Below are 18864 nucleotides of genomic sequence, written 5' to 3' on the forward strand. Positions count from 1 at the left end.
TTGAGTTGGGCACAGAAAGGACACACTACTCTCTGTTGCATACTCTCTGGTCAAGTAACATTAGACATTCTAAGCTAAATTAATTATAAGTGTAATTGATAATGATGAAAAATATTTGTATGGCTTTAAGTCACTATTATTTCTACATAGACTTTTTTAACAGACCAGGAGAGTTTCTAATTGTACTATTCAATTCTTTAAAAATGTATAGTTTTCCAGAACAATGAAAGTGATTTTAATTAGGTAAGATATTAAAAATATTTTTAAAAGAACACAAATGTTTATAAAATTATTATTCTATTTATGAAAGTTTAATTGAATATTTTAAGCTATGCAATAACTTCAAACTGATTACATCTGTTGAGTGGCTATTATAAATAATGTTAAAACTATCAAGGTAAGTTTGAATGCATATAATATTGAGACTGACTCTAAAAATATCATATGCCCACACAACGTACCTGCCTCACCTCTCTTGGTTTCTTGAGCTCTCAAAATAAGTTGTGGAAAGGTATTGAAGGAATATGATATTTTGTCAGACAATTAGCAAATTCTTTTTAATCAGATTAGGCTTAATATGACTTGAAAACCAAGAGGAAAATATTCTTAAACAGAATAAAATTTGTTATATTGTTAATAGTATAAAACATGTTAAGCTTTAAAATGTTCCTGCTAATATCCACATGTCCCATTAATTGCCTATTAAGGTATTATCTAACTAAAATTTTTCTCCTTTGCATAAAGGCAAAATTATGCATAAGACACAAGTATTGTGAACGTATGACGAATTAACTATGACATGGGTTTTCCTTCTTTTTCAGGCAGGAGCAAAATGGGATTGCTATTAATAGTGACAAGTTTGTTGTTCATGCTTGGACCTACTCATGGTTTTCTAGGGGAATCAGCTCCTGAAAATCCAGAATCAAGTATGAGTGCTGTAAGTTACTAGAGAGAAAACATTTTAAAACTATGACATGTCTTGATTTTTTTTTAGTATAGGGGCTTAAACTATTGGATGACAAATTAAAAACAATTAGCAATACATACTTACTATATAGAGAAGACTGTAGTAGATTACTAAAACTTGAAGTTTTGTTTCTTTCTCATCAGGCTGAGATGATTGCTTTTTGGGGATATCCCAGTGAAGAATATAAAGTCATAACTGAAGATGGTTATATCCTTGGGATCAACAGAATCCCTCATGGGAAGGAAAATTCAAACAGCAACAGCTGTGGTACAACCTTTGTTCTATAGTTTCTTTGCCCACTTTCTCTTCCTGTCTTCCAACCTTTTTACCTTTATTTTTAACTTGTGATTCTCTTTTTATTTCTTCCAAATGATATAACGAGTCTTACTCAATACAGTAATGCATTATTAATTGAGGCAACATGAAGTCAAAGAGATAACAATTTAATAAGAAAAATAATCATAACATGTGCATGTTTAGAACTTTGCACAGAATATTACTTTGAAACTCCTGAACATGTGCCTGGTTCAGTCTGGGAATGTTAAGGAAAACTTTTCCTCAAAAATAATAATCGAGGGGCCAGAGAGATAGCACAGCGGTGTTTGCCTTGCAAACAGCTGTTCCAGGACCTAAGGTGGTTGGTTTGAATCCCGGCTTCCCATATGGTGCCTGCCAGGAGCTATTTCTGAGCAGATAGCCAGGAGTAACCCCTGAGCACAACCGGTGTGGCCCAAAAACAAAAATTGAGATGAATTCTGAAAGATTAGGAAGAGTTAGGCTGAGTAAAAGCAATTCCAGGATTATTTCTTAAACTATTAAAATTTGTCTTTTTCTTATTGAAGTACATAATGAAAGTTAAAAGAACAAAAGTAAGCAAGATTATTCAGAAATTTTTCACATAGATTTCACTTAAATTATGTTGCTAAATTTTCTTTTTCTTTTAAATTTTCTTAAAGTATAGTTTTAAAATGTTAAAGATAAACTCAGCCTATGATAACTACACAGTAAAAAATCTACAATTTACTACATTTTTGTCATATGAGACATCATCATCATGATTAAAATAATGTATTCAAAATTATTAAACTCAAACAAGTATGCATATTGAATTCTAACCATAAAAATTTATATTTATAAATCAAAGTTACCTATTATGATTAGGTAATTTGCCTAAAAAAAGTAACATATTTATATAAAAATTCTAAACAATTTTATTTTTTAGACACAAAACCAAAACCTGTCGTGTTTCTGCAGCATGGATTGTTTGCATCATCCGCAGATTGGGTTGCCAACCCTTCCAACATTAGCCTGGCCTTCATTTTAGCAGATTCTGGCTTTGATGTGTGGATGGGAAACAACAGAGGCAACACCCTGTCCAGCAAAAATATATACTATCCAACAGACTCGGTTGAATTCTGGGCTTTCAGGTAAAGAAAAAAAAATAAAACAACCAAAAATAACATAGATGTTAAGAAGCCTGTTAATTCAGTCCTATTTTAATATATTACTCTCAAAATAGGAAGAAAGGAAGTGATTTTCTTTTTTTTTTCTTTTTTTTCAGTAGTCTTTCATCCATTTCATTCCAAGGACAACATTTTCTCAAAACAATCTATGATCTCAGTACCTATTATTAGAAAATTCCACGAGTAAATGTTGTTTCAAATGGAATGAGAAAAATGGTAGAACAAGAAAATGTACTGCTCTCAGCAGACTCTGTAAATAACATGCATACAGACATGGATGGGTATTAAAATTCATCTGGGGGCCAAGAGCAGCAGTTGAATCATCATCAAAAGAAAAGCAAGGGAGAGAAGAATGAAAGTCAAACACCATGAAGAAATTGTCAAAGCTTTTTTTTGTTGTTGTTGTTAATGAAGGGGTATCATGCATATTACTTTATTCCCTTTATTTACCCAATTCTCTTTATTTTATTGCTTTATCTGAGCACTGTGGTCACAAAATTGTTCATTGTTGGGTTTCAGTCTTACTTTACCAGTGCACCTTTCCCGCAACCAATGTCTCTAATTTCTTTTCTACCCTCACCCTTCAGCCTGTCTCTAGGCAATTTTCTTCTCTCTTATTCTCTCTCTTCCATTATTTCTCTCTTTTCCTTTTGACACTGTTATTATTTTGACACTTCTATTGCTAATAGAAGGGTCAGCACCCATTTCTTATCCAGAGTAATCAGTGCCAACTATCATTGTCATAGTAGACCTTTTCTACCCTAACTGCAGTCACCACTTTTTGTAGCAAGCTTCCTACCATGGGCTGGTTCTCTTAACATTCATTTCTATTGTCTCTGTAGATTATTACCACACTATCTTTTAGTTTTCTTATGTGCCACAAATGATTGAAATTATTCTATTTCTGTCTCTCTCCCTCTGACTCATTTCAAAGCTTTTTTTTTTTTTTTGATTGAGACCATTGTGAATTATAAATCTTTCACGGTTGTATTTTAGGCATTTAGTGACAGTGAATTATGGCTATTCCCATCAATATTGTTGACCTCCCTCCACCAGTGTAACAGATCCATTTTGTGTTTAGCTTGTTATTTGGGTCTCTTGATTCTATTGTCATTGACTTTGGCCATGGTATTTAGATTTGACTTTTTCCCCCCACTAATGTTCCTGAGACTGCTTGGCCCCTGGGCCCCATCCACTTTCTTGTTTTCTTTTCCCAATGTAGGAAGACATAGAAATACGAAGCAGATAGAAATGACAGGTTTCTATGAAAAAGGTAGAAGACCCTATCTAGAATATATAGAATATAAGTAAAATTTAAAGGGGAGGAGCAGATGTGGCTTTTATTTTTTTTAGGGGGCCACACTTGGTAACACTCTGGGGTTACTCCTGGCTATGCTCTCAGAAATTGCTTCTGACCTGGGGGAACATATAGGAAGTCGGGGGATCAAACTGTGGTCCATCCTAGGTTAGCATGTACAAGGCAAATGCTCTACCATTTGTGCCACTGCTCCGTGCCCCCCTTTTTTTGCCTAGGCACAGCACATGTTGGGGGAAATTAGAAAGGAAATTCCAATGGCCTAAGAGATACAGGGTGGATCCACCCACAAAGCATACTGTCAATGTTTTTTTTTTTAATTAGTATATCACTTGCGCCTTGTGTCTGAAGATGACTAATGTAAGTGAAGAAGAAAATTTGGTGGATATTGCAAAGTCACACTGAAAATCCAGGAATGGAAGAGCAGAGTATATGTTTCAAGTACAATAAGGAAGGGAGAGAGTGAATTGAGAAAAGATCAGATGTTAATTGGACTGTTAAAACCATGGTGAGATCCTTGGAGTTTAACTAGTGTGATGGGAAGCCACTGAGAAGTTTTCAGCAAGAGAATGATAAATCATATTTTCATTTTCAAAACATCATTCTGCCTAATTTGTGAAGAAGAAAAAATAGAGATATGATTTATCTTAAATTATATTAGAACATGGCATATAAAGGATTAAATCTGATGTTCAGATTTAGCAATAGAAATGATTCCCATTTACAGATATGATCTTGTTTGGATTAAATTGTAGTTCTAACACTGAGCTTCAGAAATGACATCACATGCTTATAAGAAGCCATTCACAAAAGCATTCATCACTCTCTAATGTATGTATGTAGCCAATGCTTAAAGAATCTTATTTAATATTTTTGTTTCCTAAATTGTTTGACTTTTTTTTTTTTTAGAAATTTAAGCAAATAACCAAAGCAATTCTGTTTTACCTTGATTGGTGTTCTTTTTCCCCAGTTTTGATGAAATGGCCAAATATGATCTTCCAGCCATGATAAATTTTGTCTTAGAAAAAACTGGACAGAAGAAGCTAAAATATGTTGGTCATTCACAGGGCACCAGCATTGGTAGGTAATAACCAAAGCAGAGAGCTGAGTAGGTATATATATAATGTATGTATATATATAATGTATGTATATATGTATGTGTATATATATAACTTTCTAAAGTTATATACGTGTTCTTTCAAAAGGGTGGAAGCAAAAGGAGAAATTGAGGGACAATGTAAAAGAATTAATGGCATGTTTATATGCCAATTTCAGTTATCTTACTTCCTACTACAATTTCAAGCTTTCCAAATGTTCATAAATGAGCATATGATAAAGGAAATGGATGAAATTGGTGCTGAGACTTGGTTTACACTGAAAGTATATATTTTACTTGCTAACCTTTAGAAAAGCTCTTTGAGTAAGAGTTGATGTTGCATAAAAGTGTTATTGTGTAAAAGTCTATGGAACAGGGGTAGAGGGAAGACAGCATTGGTGGTGGGAATGCCCCTGATTCAATGTCACTATGTTCCTAAAATATTACAGTGAAAGACTTGTAAAAAATATAAATAAAAGTCTATGTTTGCAAGAAGCTGGTGAGTAGTACACAGGATTATTTATTTTTTTTAGAGACACTTTCAAAATAGCAGGGCCTTGCTGAGGGAGAATAATAACAATAATACTGACAGATAATAGCATAGTTCACAGGTTCTCAGCCAGCTCTGAAGGAGCAAGGTACAAAAATTTCTAAATGAGACTAGGTGGATTTATTTATTTATTTATTTACTTTTTTGCATATTTTTGACCGTGGTTAATGCAGGCTATTTCAGATAGTAATATAACCTTGCTACAAGAAAGAAAATAGACAGTCTTCCTTGCAGCTTGGGTCAAATAAATGTCTTCGACTTGAAGGGGATACAGGGCAGCGCAAGGCGCACATGCAGTCAACAATGATATCAATTGCTTGAATGACTATTTACTTCATTAATTTCCAAATTATGACAAGACTTTCCATTTGACTGGAAAGTTACATCCATGTATTGCTTGCTAAGCAGGATTGTTAGTGTTAAAAAGAAAAACAGCCTTTTAAAATAGCACAGAACATTGACCTTTTCGCAGTGATTATTAAATTACTGTATTGAAATATAATACTTCAGCCCTTGTCGAGGTAAATAAAAATACCTATCTTGACACCAAATAGCATTAGCTTCCCTTTAGAGTTGTTTGACTTCTGAGCATTTCTGTTCTTTCTCGCTGGTAGGCAAAGTGTTGTGGTTGCCGTCACATTCAGGCAATTTTGTGTTATCTTCTGTGCTCTAGGACATTGGATAATTTCTTTGAAGTGTGTTTACGGTGGGTTAAGTTATTTAAAGACACCACTTGTTCTAAACTGCACGGGCTTCTTAATTCAGGCTCTTTTGTAAGATTCGTGCTTCCTCTTGATTAGCTGTTGCCTGCAATCTTCAGAGTGAGGCTATAAGATCAAGCTCCCATAACCAGGCTTTATATTATCTAGGTGAAATGGCTGTCTAAATCTGAAAGCTTGCCATTTTGTTTTATGTTACTTTTCGTGGTTTGGGGATAGATCAGGCTATGCTCAGGGCTTACTTGTGGCTCTTAGATCAGGGTTCACTCTTGGTGGGGCACAGGAGCGCATACACTGTGCAAAGGATTAGCCTGTGTTGACTGCATGCAAGGCAAGTACCTTACTTTCTGTAAGGTATTATTTCTATGGCTCCCCAAAACTTTTTCTTCAGGCTACTCCTGCGTCTTATCAGTATGCCATTATTAACAGTAGAAAGATCTTTCCTAGATAGTCCAATTAGATAGAATATCACTACAGTTCAATTTATCAATATGCTGTTTGTAAAATGAATAATGAGTAAAAAATTGCTGTTTATTATGTATAGATATTTGAATTTTCCTGACTACTCAAGATATATTTGTCAATATTGTGGTCATGCACAATTCACGTTATTTAGTTCCTAAATATAAGAAATCATTTATTGTTATCTTCATATATCATATATGAAAAAATGAAGACAAGTGTTTAAGAGTTCGGGTGACTTATCTAAGGTATCAAAGATCAGCAACCACAGAGCTAATATTTTAACTTCATTTTGTCAGATTTCAAGTTTCTTCTTTTAGCTCTTCTATGTCTATAGTCTACTCATATTACATGAAAATTAGTCACTTCATGGTGATAAGGGTAATTTAAATTATCTTTGTGATAAATAACATTTTTTGTCACTATGAGGTTATTCTCAAACTTGCACATTTCATTGAATAAGACTTTTTTAAAATAATGCTGACTGTATCTACTTCTTTACAAGTTCCGTGTACTTCTCTTTTAGCTTTTGCTGCCTTTTCTACAAACCAAGAACTGGCTAAGAAAATACAAACACTTTATGCATTAGCTCCAGTTGCCTTTGCTCAACATACTACAACCCCTTTAAAAAAAATTTCACTGATTCCTGTACCAGTGCTAAGGGTATGTGATTCTCTTTGGTTGAATCTATGAAATGAAACTGAATGTAAATTCCAAAGTAATGAAAAAGACCAAAATAACCCCAGTGCATATTGTTTCTCAACTAGTAGGAAATTATTTGACTCTAGTGCGTCTCTTGATATCTCTATTTTGTTGCTTTTGATTACTTTATATGGATTGGCAGTGCTGGTGTCTCTTCAGCGATGTTTCACTTATCAGATTTCATTCATTAGATACTCTAACAAACAGAACCAAATAGTCAAGTAGAAAGTACAAACTGTCTTTTCCCTCAAGCTGTATTAGGAAAATTCTTTCAATTATTAAATTACCTAGACTCTTTGTAGTTCTAAAATCTTTGTGAAAAATGTGAGTCACCATTTTTCCTCAGGATATTTTTATTATTTGTTTCAGAAAACATATATCCTGGAAATTATGATTTACCATTATGCTATTTCATGATTTGTTTTATCATTCTTTTCAATCCCCCCAAAGACTGTTTGTGTGGTCTCAAACACCAGCACACTTCTCAGTGACAAATTAGAGAACCCAAATTGATCTGCCTGGTCCATTTCATAACTTTATTATTGAAATTAAGTGATAGTATTTAAAATTCCTAAACACTATTCAAAAACATAAAAATACAATGGCTTGCATATATCTGTACCACAAAGATCAGAAAAAATGAATATGTTTTATCCTGTGTTAATGTCAATAACTTTCAAATGACGGTCTTATTTTTCAGCTTATACTAGGATATAAGATGATATTTCAACATGAAATTTTGGAACAGCTTCTTGCTACTGAACTGTGCCCACGTGAGTTCTTGAATACCATCTGCAAAAATGGCTTATTTCTCATCTGTGGATTTGATTCAAAGAACTTGAACACGGTATGTATGCATAAAAATTTCTATTTAGAAAAATTTAAACAAAAATCTCAAGAAATTTTTTCATAAGCATTATGTAATCCTATTTTGGGGGAACAAAGTGATATTGAGGTGGGGATAGAGTTGGCCTTGGCATGCAGCTGACCAGGGTTTGATCCCAAATATCCCTAAGTACTACCCTAAAACCACATAAACTCTCCCTTTGGCAAGGGAGAGATAATTAAAATGACACATTGCATAATGTTTCTCCATTAACTTTGGATATGACCCTGGTGGCCCTGTGATACAACCAAGCAGATACATGAATTACCAAGCCAAAATACTGAATACAGAATCAGTCCCACACTGCTGGGCTAATCATTGCTTGGAGTAGCTCTGGAACCTAGAGTTATTTCAGAATTGTTGACATGATAGTTAGAGACATCCAAGTTATTGTTCCTGTTTTTTTTCCCTCCAGCTGTCTTCCATAAATCCTCAAAATAATAGTACATAGGAAAAGGTAGCTACTCACCACTTTCTTTTCACTACCTAAATATTTAAGGTACTAAAGCCTATAATAGATTTTAAACTTTCTGTGGGGCAAAGAAAGTCTAGACATTAAATGAGTGTTCTTACAAATTCTTGTCATGATAACCATAACCCTCAGGAATTTTATAAAATGTATTTCGATGTAAGACCTTGTCTAAAACTATATACACATGTTGCATTAATTGGGGATTTTATTCATATGTGTCAAAATGCTGTGTCATAAAGTAGTTAAGAATATGGATTCAAACTAAGAGTATAAATTCATGTTTTGACATCCTTAGTCAAAACTGGTAATTAAGGGACAATAGAGAATACTGCAGCTAGAGGGCTTGCCTTACACATGCTGGCCTGGATTCGTTCTCCAGCATTTCATATAATCCCCTGATCATCACCAGGAGTAATTCCCGTGTTCAGAGCCAGGAGCATCACCAGGCAGTGACCCCAGAACAAAAACAATTGAAATTTAAGAAGATCAAATAAGCTAAAGTATATCAAGTATGTGAAAGTAATAAAAACATATATAGCTCACGATATTTCGTTTAATTTGGCTACTGTTACTCAAATGTGTTAGTTTATGTATTTCCTTAAACACAGGGGAAATCAAATGTATTGATAAGAAAATGCTATTATACCTCTCAGCTACTCACAAAATCATTTCTATAAGCTAAGTGATAAAGATAATAAGAACAAGGTAGTGAGAATAACAATAGATATAACTGGTTTCTGGCTTCATGAAAGTTAAGGATTTTCAGCCCTTTTATAAGTACTGAAAATAATCTTTATGAATTTTTTTAAAAATACAATTTGAGCAAGGAAACCTTTCCTTATTCCTTATTCCTTACTTTGTATGGTACAATCTTGGATGTTAAAACTCCTGTTCCTTGAAAAAAATTTCCCTTTCCATGGTGCAGGGGATGTTCTTCATTCTCAGTGTGGAGGAATAAAGTAGAATATACTTATCACACTAAGAAAGACAGTATATAAAGCCACATTGCATCAATAAGGACTTAAAATAGAGATTGAAAAATGCTGGAAATTAGAAATTAAACTTTGCCATCTGCATTGCAATTAAATGTAAGCTATGTTATTACTATGAAATGGTCAACTGCTATTGTGCTATCCTTCTATTGTTTCCCATATCCACCTAGAACAAACCACAAATAATAAATTGAAGTCCCCTTCAAGATTGTATAGTTCACAATGAGTCTTAATTTCATTATATAGAAAATCTATTGAATTTTGGCTCAAAGTAGATCAAAGTTTCATAGAACTAAAATGAAGACTCCTTCCTGAAGTTATCTATGCAATAGTGATTTTTTTCACTATATAGTAATGGCCTTTGAGACCAAATGTGCATTTTTTTAAATATGGAATGCTTCACGAATTTGCATGTTATCCTTGCGCAGGGGCCATGCTAATCTTCTCTGTACCGTTCCAAGTTTAGTATATGTGCTGCCAAAGTGAGCACCAAATGTGCATTTTGATAAAATAGAAATGATAAGTTTTCCTAGGATAACTTAAATGAAACAACTCTTTTAGGTAATTGGTTTATTCTAAAGCCATGTACAGCTGTGATCTTTATTCCTTCTAGTAGACATGTCCTTAGACACACGAATCAGAAATTTTATAAATTAGCTGTTTTGATAAACTGAACTTATCTGTGTGTAGACTTATTTTTTTTTCTTTCTTTTTAGAGTCGCTTGGATGTGTATTTATCACACAATCCTGCAGGAGCTTCAGTTCAAAACCTTTTCCATTGGAACCAGGTATCATTTCTCAAATACTCTTAAAACCATTTTGTGTGGGGCCGGGCGGTGGCGCTGGAGGTAAGGTGCCTGCCTTACAAGCGCTAGCCAAGGAACGGACAGCGGTTCGATCCCCCGGCGTCCCATATGGTTCCCCCAAGCCAGGGGCGATTTCTGAGCACATAGCCAGGAGTAACCCCTGAGCGTCAAACGGGTGTGGCCCAAAAACCAAAAAAAAAAAAAAAAAAAAAAAAAACCATTTTGTGTGACTAAACCTTTAGTATTTCGCTTAAAGCATGTCCACAAAATATTCTATCAGATGCACCTAACAGAAAATTTTGGAACATATAGCTGCTGAAAATAAATGTTAATGCCCACAAATAAAAAACTCAATAAAAACAGAGTAGAAATAAAAAGTGATCAGACTTAAACACCAAATCCAAAGCCAACTACAACAGTATCAATACTCAATCTACAACAAGCTAGACACAGAAGAGACCACTTATACTAGCAGCCCGGCGGGCAAAGGAAGGGTGATATAGGATGTATGCTGGGAACAGGGGTGGAGGGAGGACAATATTGGTGGTGGGAATACCCCTGATTCAATCTCACTATGTACCTAAAATACTACTATGAATGATTTGTAATCCACTTTGGTCAAAATAAAAATTATTAATAAAAAATAATAAGAAATAAAATTATAGACAAATTGTCAAGTATAATATAGAATATATATGAAGAGCACATATACAATTTTAGGGCTGGAGAGATAGCATGGAGGTAAGGTGTTTGCCTTACAGAAGGCAAATCTACATTGCAGAATGATGGTGGTTCAAATCCCGGCATCCCATATGGTCCCCCGAGCTTGCTAGGAGTAACCCCTGAGCTCTGCTGGGTATGACCCAAAAACAAACAAAAAACCAAACCAAAACTAAAACAAAAACAAAAGAAGTGAAAATTTTAATAGAATAACCCTATTATAATAGTAAAAAGCAATTTCTATATTTATCTTTGTATACTACACCTCGTCACATCACTTATTTATACTATATTATTTTGTACATTAGAATTATGTGAATGGTAGAAATTTTTATTTTACTTGGTGTTTTTTCTTGTTCTCAAGTTTCTGAATTAATATGACATTTTTATGATATTGACTGATGTTTTCTCATACTTGCTTTATATTAGATTAAAGATGATTAGTTTGCATTAAAAAAACAAATACTTTAGACAGCAAAGAATTAGTGACTTCCATGCAATAAAAATGCGATGAATGAAGGAATTCATAAATAAATGAATAAAAACCCTATAAAACAGATACTTTAGACAGCAAAGAAATTAGTGATATTCATGCAATAAAAATAATTTCAATCAAAATTAATTTGAATTTGTGCAATTACCTGCCCAGAATGATCTGTGTTTGTTATCTTTGGAATTAGAAAAAAGAAGTATTCTAATAATTGGTTGAGTTGAAATTCAACTACAGTAAAATATTTGAACTTAATTATTTTCATTGCAAGCAATGGTCATGCTCCCCTGTGTTCTCAATTTCTGTTAGCTCCTTAAAGGAGGCAGATTTGAAGCTTATGACTGGGGAAGTTCAGATGAGAACATGAAGCACTACGGTCAGGTAAGTATTTTAGAGTTTACTCAACTTGTAAGACAAGAAAATTTTTACTACTCATAAATAAACTTGAAGACAAAGGCATTTATTTTGAAATTATGAAATTATGGTGACAATGACATATTTTTTAAATGAATGGTATGCCCAAAATACCTCACAAATTTTGATTATGAATAGGTTATTTTGTTTGTTTGTTTGTTTGTTTTTGTGAGACATCACACCAGGGGTTACTCCTGACTATGCGCTCAGAATACGCTCCTGGCTTGGGGGACCATATGGGATGCCAGGGGATCAAAGCATGGTTCATCCTAGGCTAGCACGGGCAAGGCAGACGCTTACCTCTAGCGCCACTGCACCAGCTCCAGAATAGGTTATTTATCTAAAATACATTCATCATAGCAAATAATATTTTAGTCTCCTATTCCCTCCCTCTCAATTTAACATCCAGTGACCATTCTCATTGAAAATGTCTTCAAAGTATTATACATATGTGAGAAACCTCCAGAACTCTCTCCTCTTCCTACTAAAGCTACCTTATATCCCAAACCCTCATTTTATCTTTTGCAATATGTAATGAAATAATATAATAAAAACAATAGCTATGTTCATGAGATAAAGCTAGATATGCAGGTCATCTTAAATAAGACCTTTATTGATTGATTGCCCATGAAGTTATTCTACTGAACATATCCCCAGATATAATAAAATAATGGTAAGTTTTCATCCTTGAATGTAGACAGACATATCCAGATTTTGGCATCTGCCTTAACTGGGCCTAATATGAGTTCAGGCAACAACTTTTTCTTTTCTCCACCCAAGCTCATTGAGCAATTAATTGACAGTAGGTAATGAATAAAGCCTACAGCCTTTAGTTCAGTGTAAATTCTTAGGTGATTAATATATTATTTTGAACAAGAACCCTACAGTTTTTAATACTTTTCCATCTCCCAAACTTTCTCACCCAAATAGAGTTGAATAAACTTACTAATTTTATCTGTTCCGTAACTATAATAAAATAATATAAAATATACATAAAATATAATATAATAATCTAGAATGAACATCTTTTCTCTATTTTAAAACACTTTTTTAACCTGTAACTTTAAGATGCTGCTTACTTCTCTATTTATTTATTTATTTATTTATTTATTTATTTATTTATTTATTTATTTATTGGTTTTTGGGCCACACCCGGCGGTGCTCAGGGCTTACTCCTGGCTTTCTGCTCAGAAATAGCTCCTGGCAGGCACAGGGACCATATGGGACACCGGGATTCGAACCAACCACCTTTGGTGCTGGATTGGCTGCTTGCAAGGCAAATGCCACTGTGCTATCTCTCCGGGCCACTTCTCTATTTTTTTAATCTTTATTTAAACACCGTGATTACAAACATGAATGTAGTTGGGTTTTGGTCACAAAAAGAACACCCCCTTCACCAGTGCAACATTCCCACCACCAATTCACGCATATCCCTCCACTCACACACCCCCTGCCTGTATTCAACACAGGCATTCTACTTCTCTCACTCATTAACATTGTTGTGGTAGTTGTTAGTGTTCTAACTGCACTCACCCCTCTTTGAGGTGAGCTTCATAAAGTGAGCCAGTTTTTCTGGCCCTCATCTCTGGGCATTGTTACAATAATGTCTTTTATTTTTCTTAAACCTGATAGATAAGTGAGACTTTACTGTGTCTGTCTCTTTCCCTTTGACTAATTTTACTCAGCATAATAGTTTTCATATCCACCCATGTATAGGAAAATTTCATGACTTCATCTCTCCTGACGGTTGCATAATATTCCATTGTGTGTATGTACCACAGTTTCGTTAGCCATTCATCTGTTGAAGGGCATCTTGGTTGTTTCCAGAGTCTGGCTATTGTAAAAAGTGCTGCGATGAATATAGGTGTGAGGAATGGATTTTTGTATTGTATTATTTGTTCCTAGGGTATATCCCTAGGAGTGGTATAGCTGGATCATATGGGAGCTCAATTTCCATTTTTTGAGGACTCCCCATATTATTTTCCATAAGGGCTGGTCTAGGTGGCATTCCCACCAGCAGTGAATGAGAGTTCCTTTCTCCCCATATCCTCGCCAGCACTTATTGTACTTTTTAAAAAAATTTTTAAATTAAATTCTTTATTTAAACACCGTGATTATAAACATAATTGTAGTTGAGTTTCAGTCATAACACGAATACTTCTCTTCACCCGTGCAACCTTCACATCACCAATGCCCCCATTTCTGTCCTCCCCCACCCCCCACTTGTACTCAAGACAGGCTTTCTACTTCCCTCATTCACTGACATTGTTATGATAGTTCTCAGTGTAGTTATTCCTCTAATTGCACTCACCACTTTTGTGGTGAGCTTCATATATTGAGCCAGTTCTTCTGGCCCTCAACTCTGGGAATTATTTCAATGTCTTTAATTTTTCTTAAAACCCATAGATGAGTGAGATTATTCTGTCTCTGACTAATTTCACTCAGCATAATAAATTCCATGCACATCCATGTATAGGAAAATTTCATGACTTTATAGCTCCTGATGGCTGCATAATATTCCATTGTGTATATGTACCACAGTTTCTTTAGCCATTCATCTGTTGAAGAACATCTTGGTTGTTTCCAGAGTCTGGCTATTGTAAAAAGTGCTGCGATGAATATAGGTGTGAGAAAGAGATTTTTGTATTGTAGTTTTGTGTTCCTAGGGTACATCCCTAGGAATGGTATACCTGGATCAAATGGGAGCTCAATTTCCATTTTTTTTTGAGGAATATCCATATTGTTTTCCATAAAGGCTAGACTAGATGACATTCCCACCAGCAGTGAATGAGAGTTCCTTTGTCTCCACATCCCTGCCAGCACTGATTGTTCTTGTTCTTTGTGATGTGTGCCAGTCTCTGTGGTGTGAGATGGTACCTTATTGTGTTTTGATTTGAATCTCCCTGATGATTAATGATGTGGAGCATTTTTTCATGTGCCTTTTGGCCACTTTTATTTCTTCTTTGACAAATCACCTGTCCATTTCTTCTCCCTATTTTTTGATGGGGTTAGATGTTTCTTTCTTGTTAAGTTCTGTGAGTACCTTGTATATCTTAGATACTAGCTCTTTATCTAATGGGTATTGGATAAATAGCTTTTCCCATTCTGTGGGTGGCTATTGTATCCTAGGCATTATTTCCTTTGAGGTGCAGAAGCTTCTCAGCTTAATATAGTCCCATTTGTGTATCTCTGCTTCGACTTTTTTAGAGAGTGCTGTTTCTTCCTTGAAGATGCCTTTAGTCTCAGTGTCATGGAGTGTTTTACCTATGTATTGTTCAATATACCTTATGGTTTCAGGTCTGATATCTAGGTCTTTAATCTATTTGGATTTGATCTTTGTGTATGCTGTTAGATGGAGATCTGAGTTCTCTTTTTTGCAAGCGGCTGACCAGTTGCTCCAACACCACTTGCTAAAAAGACTTTCCTTGCTTCATTTTGCATTTCTTGCTCATTTATCAAAGATTAATTGATTGTATATCTTGGGCACATTCTCTGAAATCTTAAGTCTATTCCACTGACCTAAGGGTCTGTCTTTAGTTCAGTACCAAGTTGTTTTAAGGATTATAGTTTTGTAATACAATTTAAAGTTTGGTGAAGTGATGCCTACCATACTCCTTTACCCAAGGGTTGCTCTAGCTATTCGTGGGTGTCTATTGTTCAAAATGAATTTCAGGAGTGTTTGATCCATTTCTTTGAGGAATGTCATAGGTATCATTAAAGGGATTGCATTAAATGTGTACAATTCTTTGGGGAATATTGCCATTTTAATATGTTAATCCTGCCAATCCACGAGCAGGGTATGTGTCTTCATTTCCTTGTGTCCTTTTTTATTTCTTGAAGCAGAGTTTTGTAGTTTTCTTTGTATAAATTCTTCATGTCTTTTTTTCCTTTTTTGCTTAACCCTGGCAGCGTTCAGGGATTACTCCTGGCTCTATGCTCAGAAATTGTCCCTGGCAGGCTCAGGGGACCATATGGGATGCAGGGATTCAAACCACTGTCCTTCTGCATGCAAGGCAAATGTCTTATTGCTGTGCTATCTCTCCTGGATGTCTTTAGTCAAGTTGACTCCAGGATATTTGAGTTTGTGTGACACTAATGTGAATGGGGTTGTTTTTTTAATGTCCATATCTTCTCTATCATTATTGGTGTATAAGAAGGCAACTAAAACACTCTTAATAATTTTAAGAAGGTTTTCATAATCACATCAAGATAAAATATTTATTGAAAAAATTTTAATCTCCCACCTCTTTGAATATTCTAAACATACACTTGCTTAGAGTTAACCATTCTATTTTGGTCAAGTACAATAATCTTCTACCAACAATATATTATTTTGACTACAAAATCACTAGTAGCACAAGATAATATTCAACAACCTAAAGAATTGACACAGACTTAAAGGCCAGAGTAAACTAGTAAACTCTTTGAATAATGGATAATAAGTAAAGATAAGTGTTATTATGGACACTTTTCCTTTTGTCAATATATAAATATATAACAATTTTAAAATTATGGGGAATTACATATAATAAAATATTTTTCTCTAGGAGCTAGAGAGATAGTACAGTGAGTGGATAAGGTTCTAGCCTTGCATGCAACCATCTCTAGCATCCCATATATACCCCTCAGCACAGAAAGAGTAATTTGCCAGTGCAGAACTGGAGTAACCCCTCAGTATGGCCAGGTATGGTCCCAAAACCAAACCAAAAAAAAATTTTTGCTTTAGCAAGTCTTCATACAAAAAAAGTAACAGTGGGGGCTGGAGAGATATGATGGAGGTAGGATGTTTGCCTTGCATGCAGGACGGTGGTCCGAATCCCGGCATCCCATATGGTCTCCTAAGCCTGCCAGGAGCCATTTCTGAGCATAGAGCCAGGGGTAACCCCTGAGCACTGCCAGGTGCAACCCAAAAACAAAAAACAAAAAACAAAAAAAAAAGTAACAGTGAAAACACTAGCATATTGGATTAAGATTTTTGACAATATGTTTCTACAAATTGGGAGACAGTTCTCTTGGTAGAGCAAATGGCACTTATGAGATCCTGAGTTCAATTACTGGCATTATATTTCCCTGTCTACTCAGAACCAGTAGATGTGTCTATATATATATATATATATATATATATATATATATTTAAAACATGTGAGAATATAATCCACAATAGCCAAACTTTTGTGGGTAGTGAAAAATTGGTGATAGTGTTCTTGTTCCCAAATCCTCAATTCTATGTGTGACTGTTGATTTTCTAGAAATAAGAAATGGACTCATGATAGATTTTTTTTCTCCAATTTGTCTATACATTTAATGAAATAAAATCAGAAAATACAGTTCTTTAAATGATTATCTGACCTATTAACTAGACTGAAAAGTCCATACTAAGCAAAAATAAATAATTTTTATTATATTTGTCTTATATTATGTTTGAGGTTATATTTAAGAATGTTTGGGGAAAACAATCTATTACAGTTGAAATCATTTACTTCCCTGAGCTTGTGTTGAAAATTTATATTGCAATTTGTTAAAATTATTATCCAAAGCCTTTCTAGTTGAAACATGGTCCAGGAGCAGCAGCATTAACACCTCCTATGAATACAGAATGCAGTCTCTTTCTCTGGCTGTATTAATCAGAATATTCACTTTCACCAGGTCCCAGATAATTCACTCTTCCATTAGAGTTTAAGAAGCATTCATGGGGCCAGAGTGAAGGCACAGTAGTAGGACACTTGCCTTGCACGTGGCTAACCTAGGACAGACCTGCGTTTGATCCCCAGCATCCCATATGGTCTCCCAAGCCAGGAATGATTTCTGAGTGCATATCCAGGAGTAACCTCTGAGCATCACTGGGTGTGCCCTCCCCAAAATCCCCAAAAAGCACCTTTCATTCAATCATTCAATATAAATAATCTTAAAATCATTTAGAATTTATATATAAGATTATAAGACAGTTACTCTAAAAAAGAAATATTAGTCCACGATGCAATGCTTATTTGTGTTGAATGATTGAGTGATATATGATCTATCAAGTAAATAAGTGTTGGGTTTAAAGTACAGTTAGGGTCAAAGCAGTAGTACAGTGGATAGGGAATTTACTTGGCACATGACTGACATGGGTTCAAACTGGGAATCTTATATGGGCTCTTGAACAACTCTGGGCATAATTCCTGAGTGCAGAGCTAGGAGTAACCCCTGAGCACAACCTGGCATGACCCTCACACAAAGCTAAATAAACACAAAACATTAAAGCACAGTTACTTATGAATTTTTCTCTCTCTCTTGCTTTGTAGCCCACACCTCTCCAATATAATCTGACAAAATTAGAAGTGCCAGTTGCAGTGTGGAATGGTGGCAGTGACTGGGTGGCTGACCCTCGTGATGTCGACACATTACTAAGCAAACTCCCTAACATTATTCACCACAAGAAGATTTCTAATTACAATCACTTGGACTTTGTTTGGGCGATAGATACTCCCCAAGAAATTTACCATGGTCTTGTTTCCATGATGAATGAAGATAGAAATTAGATGTGACTATAAAAGAGTGATCTAATTATTTTTCTGGGTTATTTTTTCCTTAGAGACATGATTTGCTATGTTTTCAATGTAGTTTTCTCTTGGTAATTTTGGCTTTAGAAACTATGGCATCAATAAACTTGTCATTTTGAATGCAAAAGGATTTGAAGACATTTTGTTTCACATTTGAAAGTTATACGGGAATAACTGAAAGAAGAACTGCCTGGAAAATCAAGACTTCTAGATCTCATTCAGTTTTCTTTCAAAATTCAATGTAGATTTATGAACCCATGATTTATTA

General features: G+C 34.7%; 1 protein-coding gene and 1 non-coding gene across 2 annotated transcripts; one reads left to right on the top strand and one right to left on the bottom strand.

The window, feature by feature from the left end:
* Positions 1-829: 829 nt before the first annotated feature.
* Positions 830-18575, top strand: LOC125995024 (gastric triacylglycerol lipase-like). Its single transcript, XM_049764564.1, has 9 exons — positions 830-937; positions 1111-1222; positions 2190-2394; positions 4716-4825; positions 7099-7235; positions 7975-8121; positions 10341-10412; positions 11950-12021; positions 18339-18575. The coding sequence occupies exons 1-9, from the start codon at positions 833-835 to the stop codon at positions 18573-18575; spliced, it is 1197 nt and encodes a 398-aa protein (XP_049620521.1). The 5' UTR covers positions 830-832.
* Positions 10008-10114, bottom strand: LOC125995346 (U6 spliceosomal RNA). The gene has a single exon (XR_007490886.1). It is a non-coding gene; the product is annotated as a U6 spliceosomal RNA (small nuclear RNA).
* Positions 18576-18864: the final 289 nt, after the last annotated feature.

The sequence above is a fragment of the Suncus etruscus genome, chromosome 17, assembly GCF_024139225.1.
Source record: "Suncus etruscus isolate mSunEtr1 chromosome 17, mSunEtr1.pri.cur, whole genome shotgun sequence".
NCBI classification, from domain to species: domain Eukaryota; kingdom Metazoa; phylum Chordata; class Mammalia; order Eulipotyphla; family Soricidae; genus Suncus; species Suncus etruscus.

Bases quoted from the DNA above. Each gene is read 5' to 3' on its own strand.
- LOC125995024 (XM_049764564.1), top strand. From the start codon at position 833: ATGGGATTGCTATTAATAGTGACAAGTTTGTTGTTCATGCTTGGACCT. The intron at 7,236-7,974 runs GTATGTGATTCT...CTTATTTTTCAG, and splicing joins TTCCTGTACCAGTGCTAAGG to CTTATACTAGGATATAAGAT. The intron at 12,022-18,338 runs GTAAGTATTTTA...CTTGCTTTGTAG, and splicing joins ACATGAAGCACTACGGTCAG to CCCACACCTCTCCAATATAA.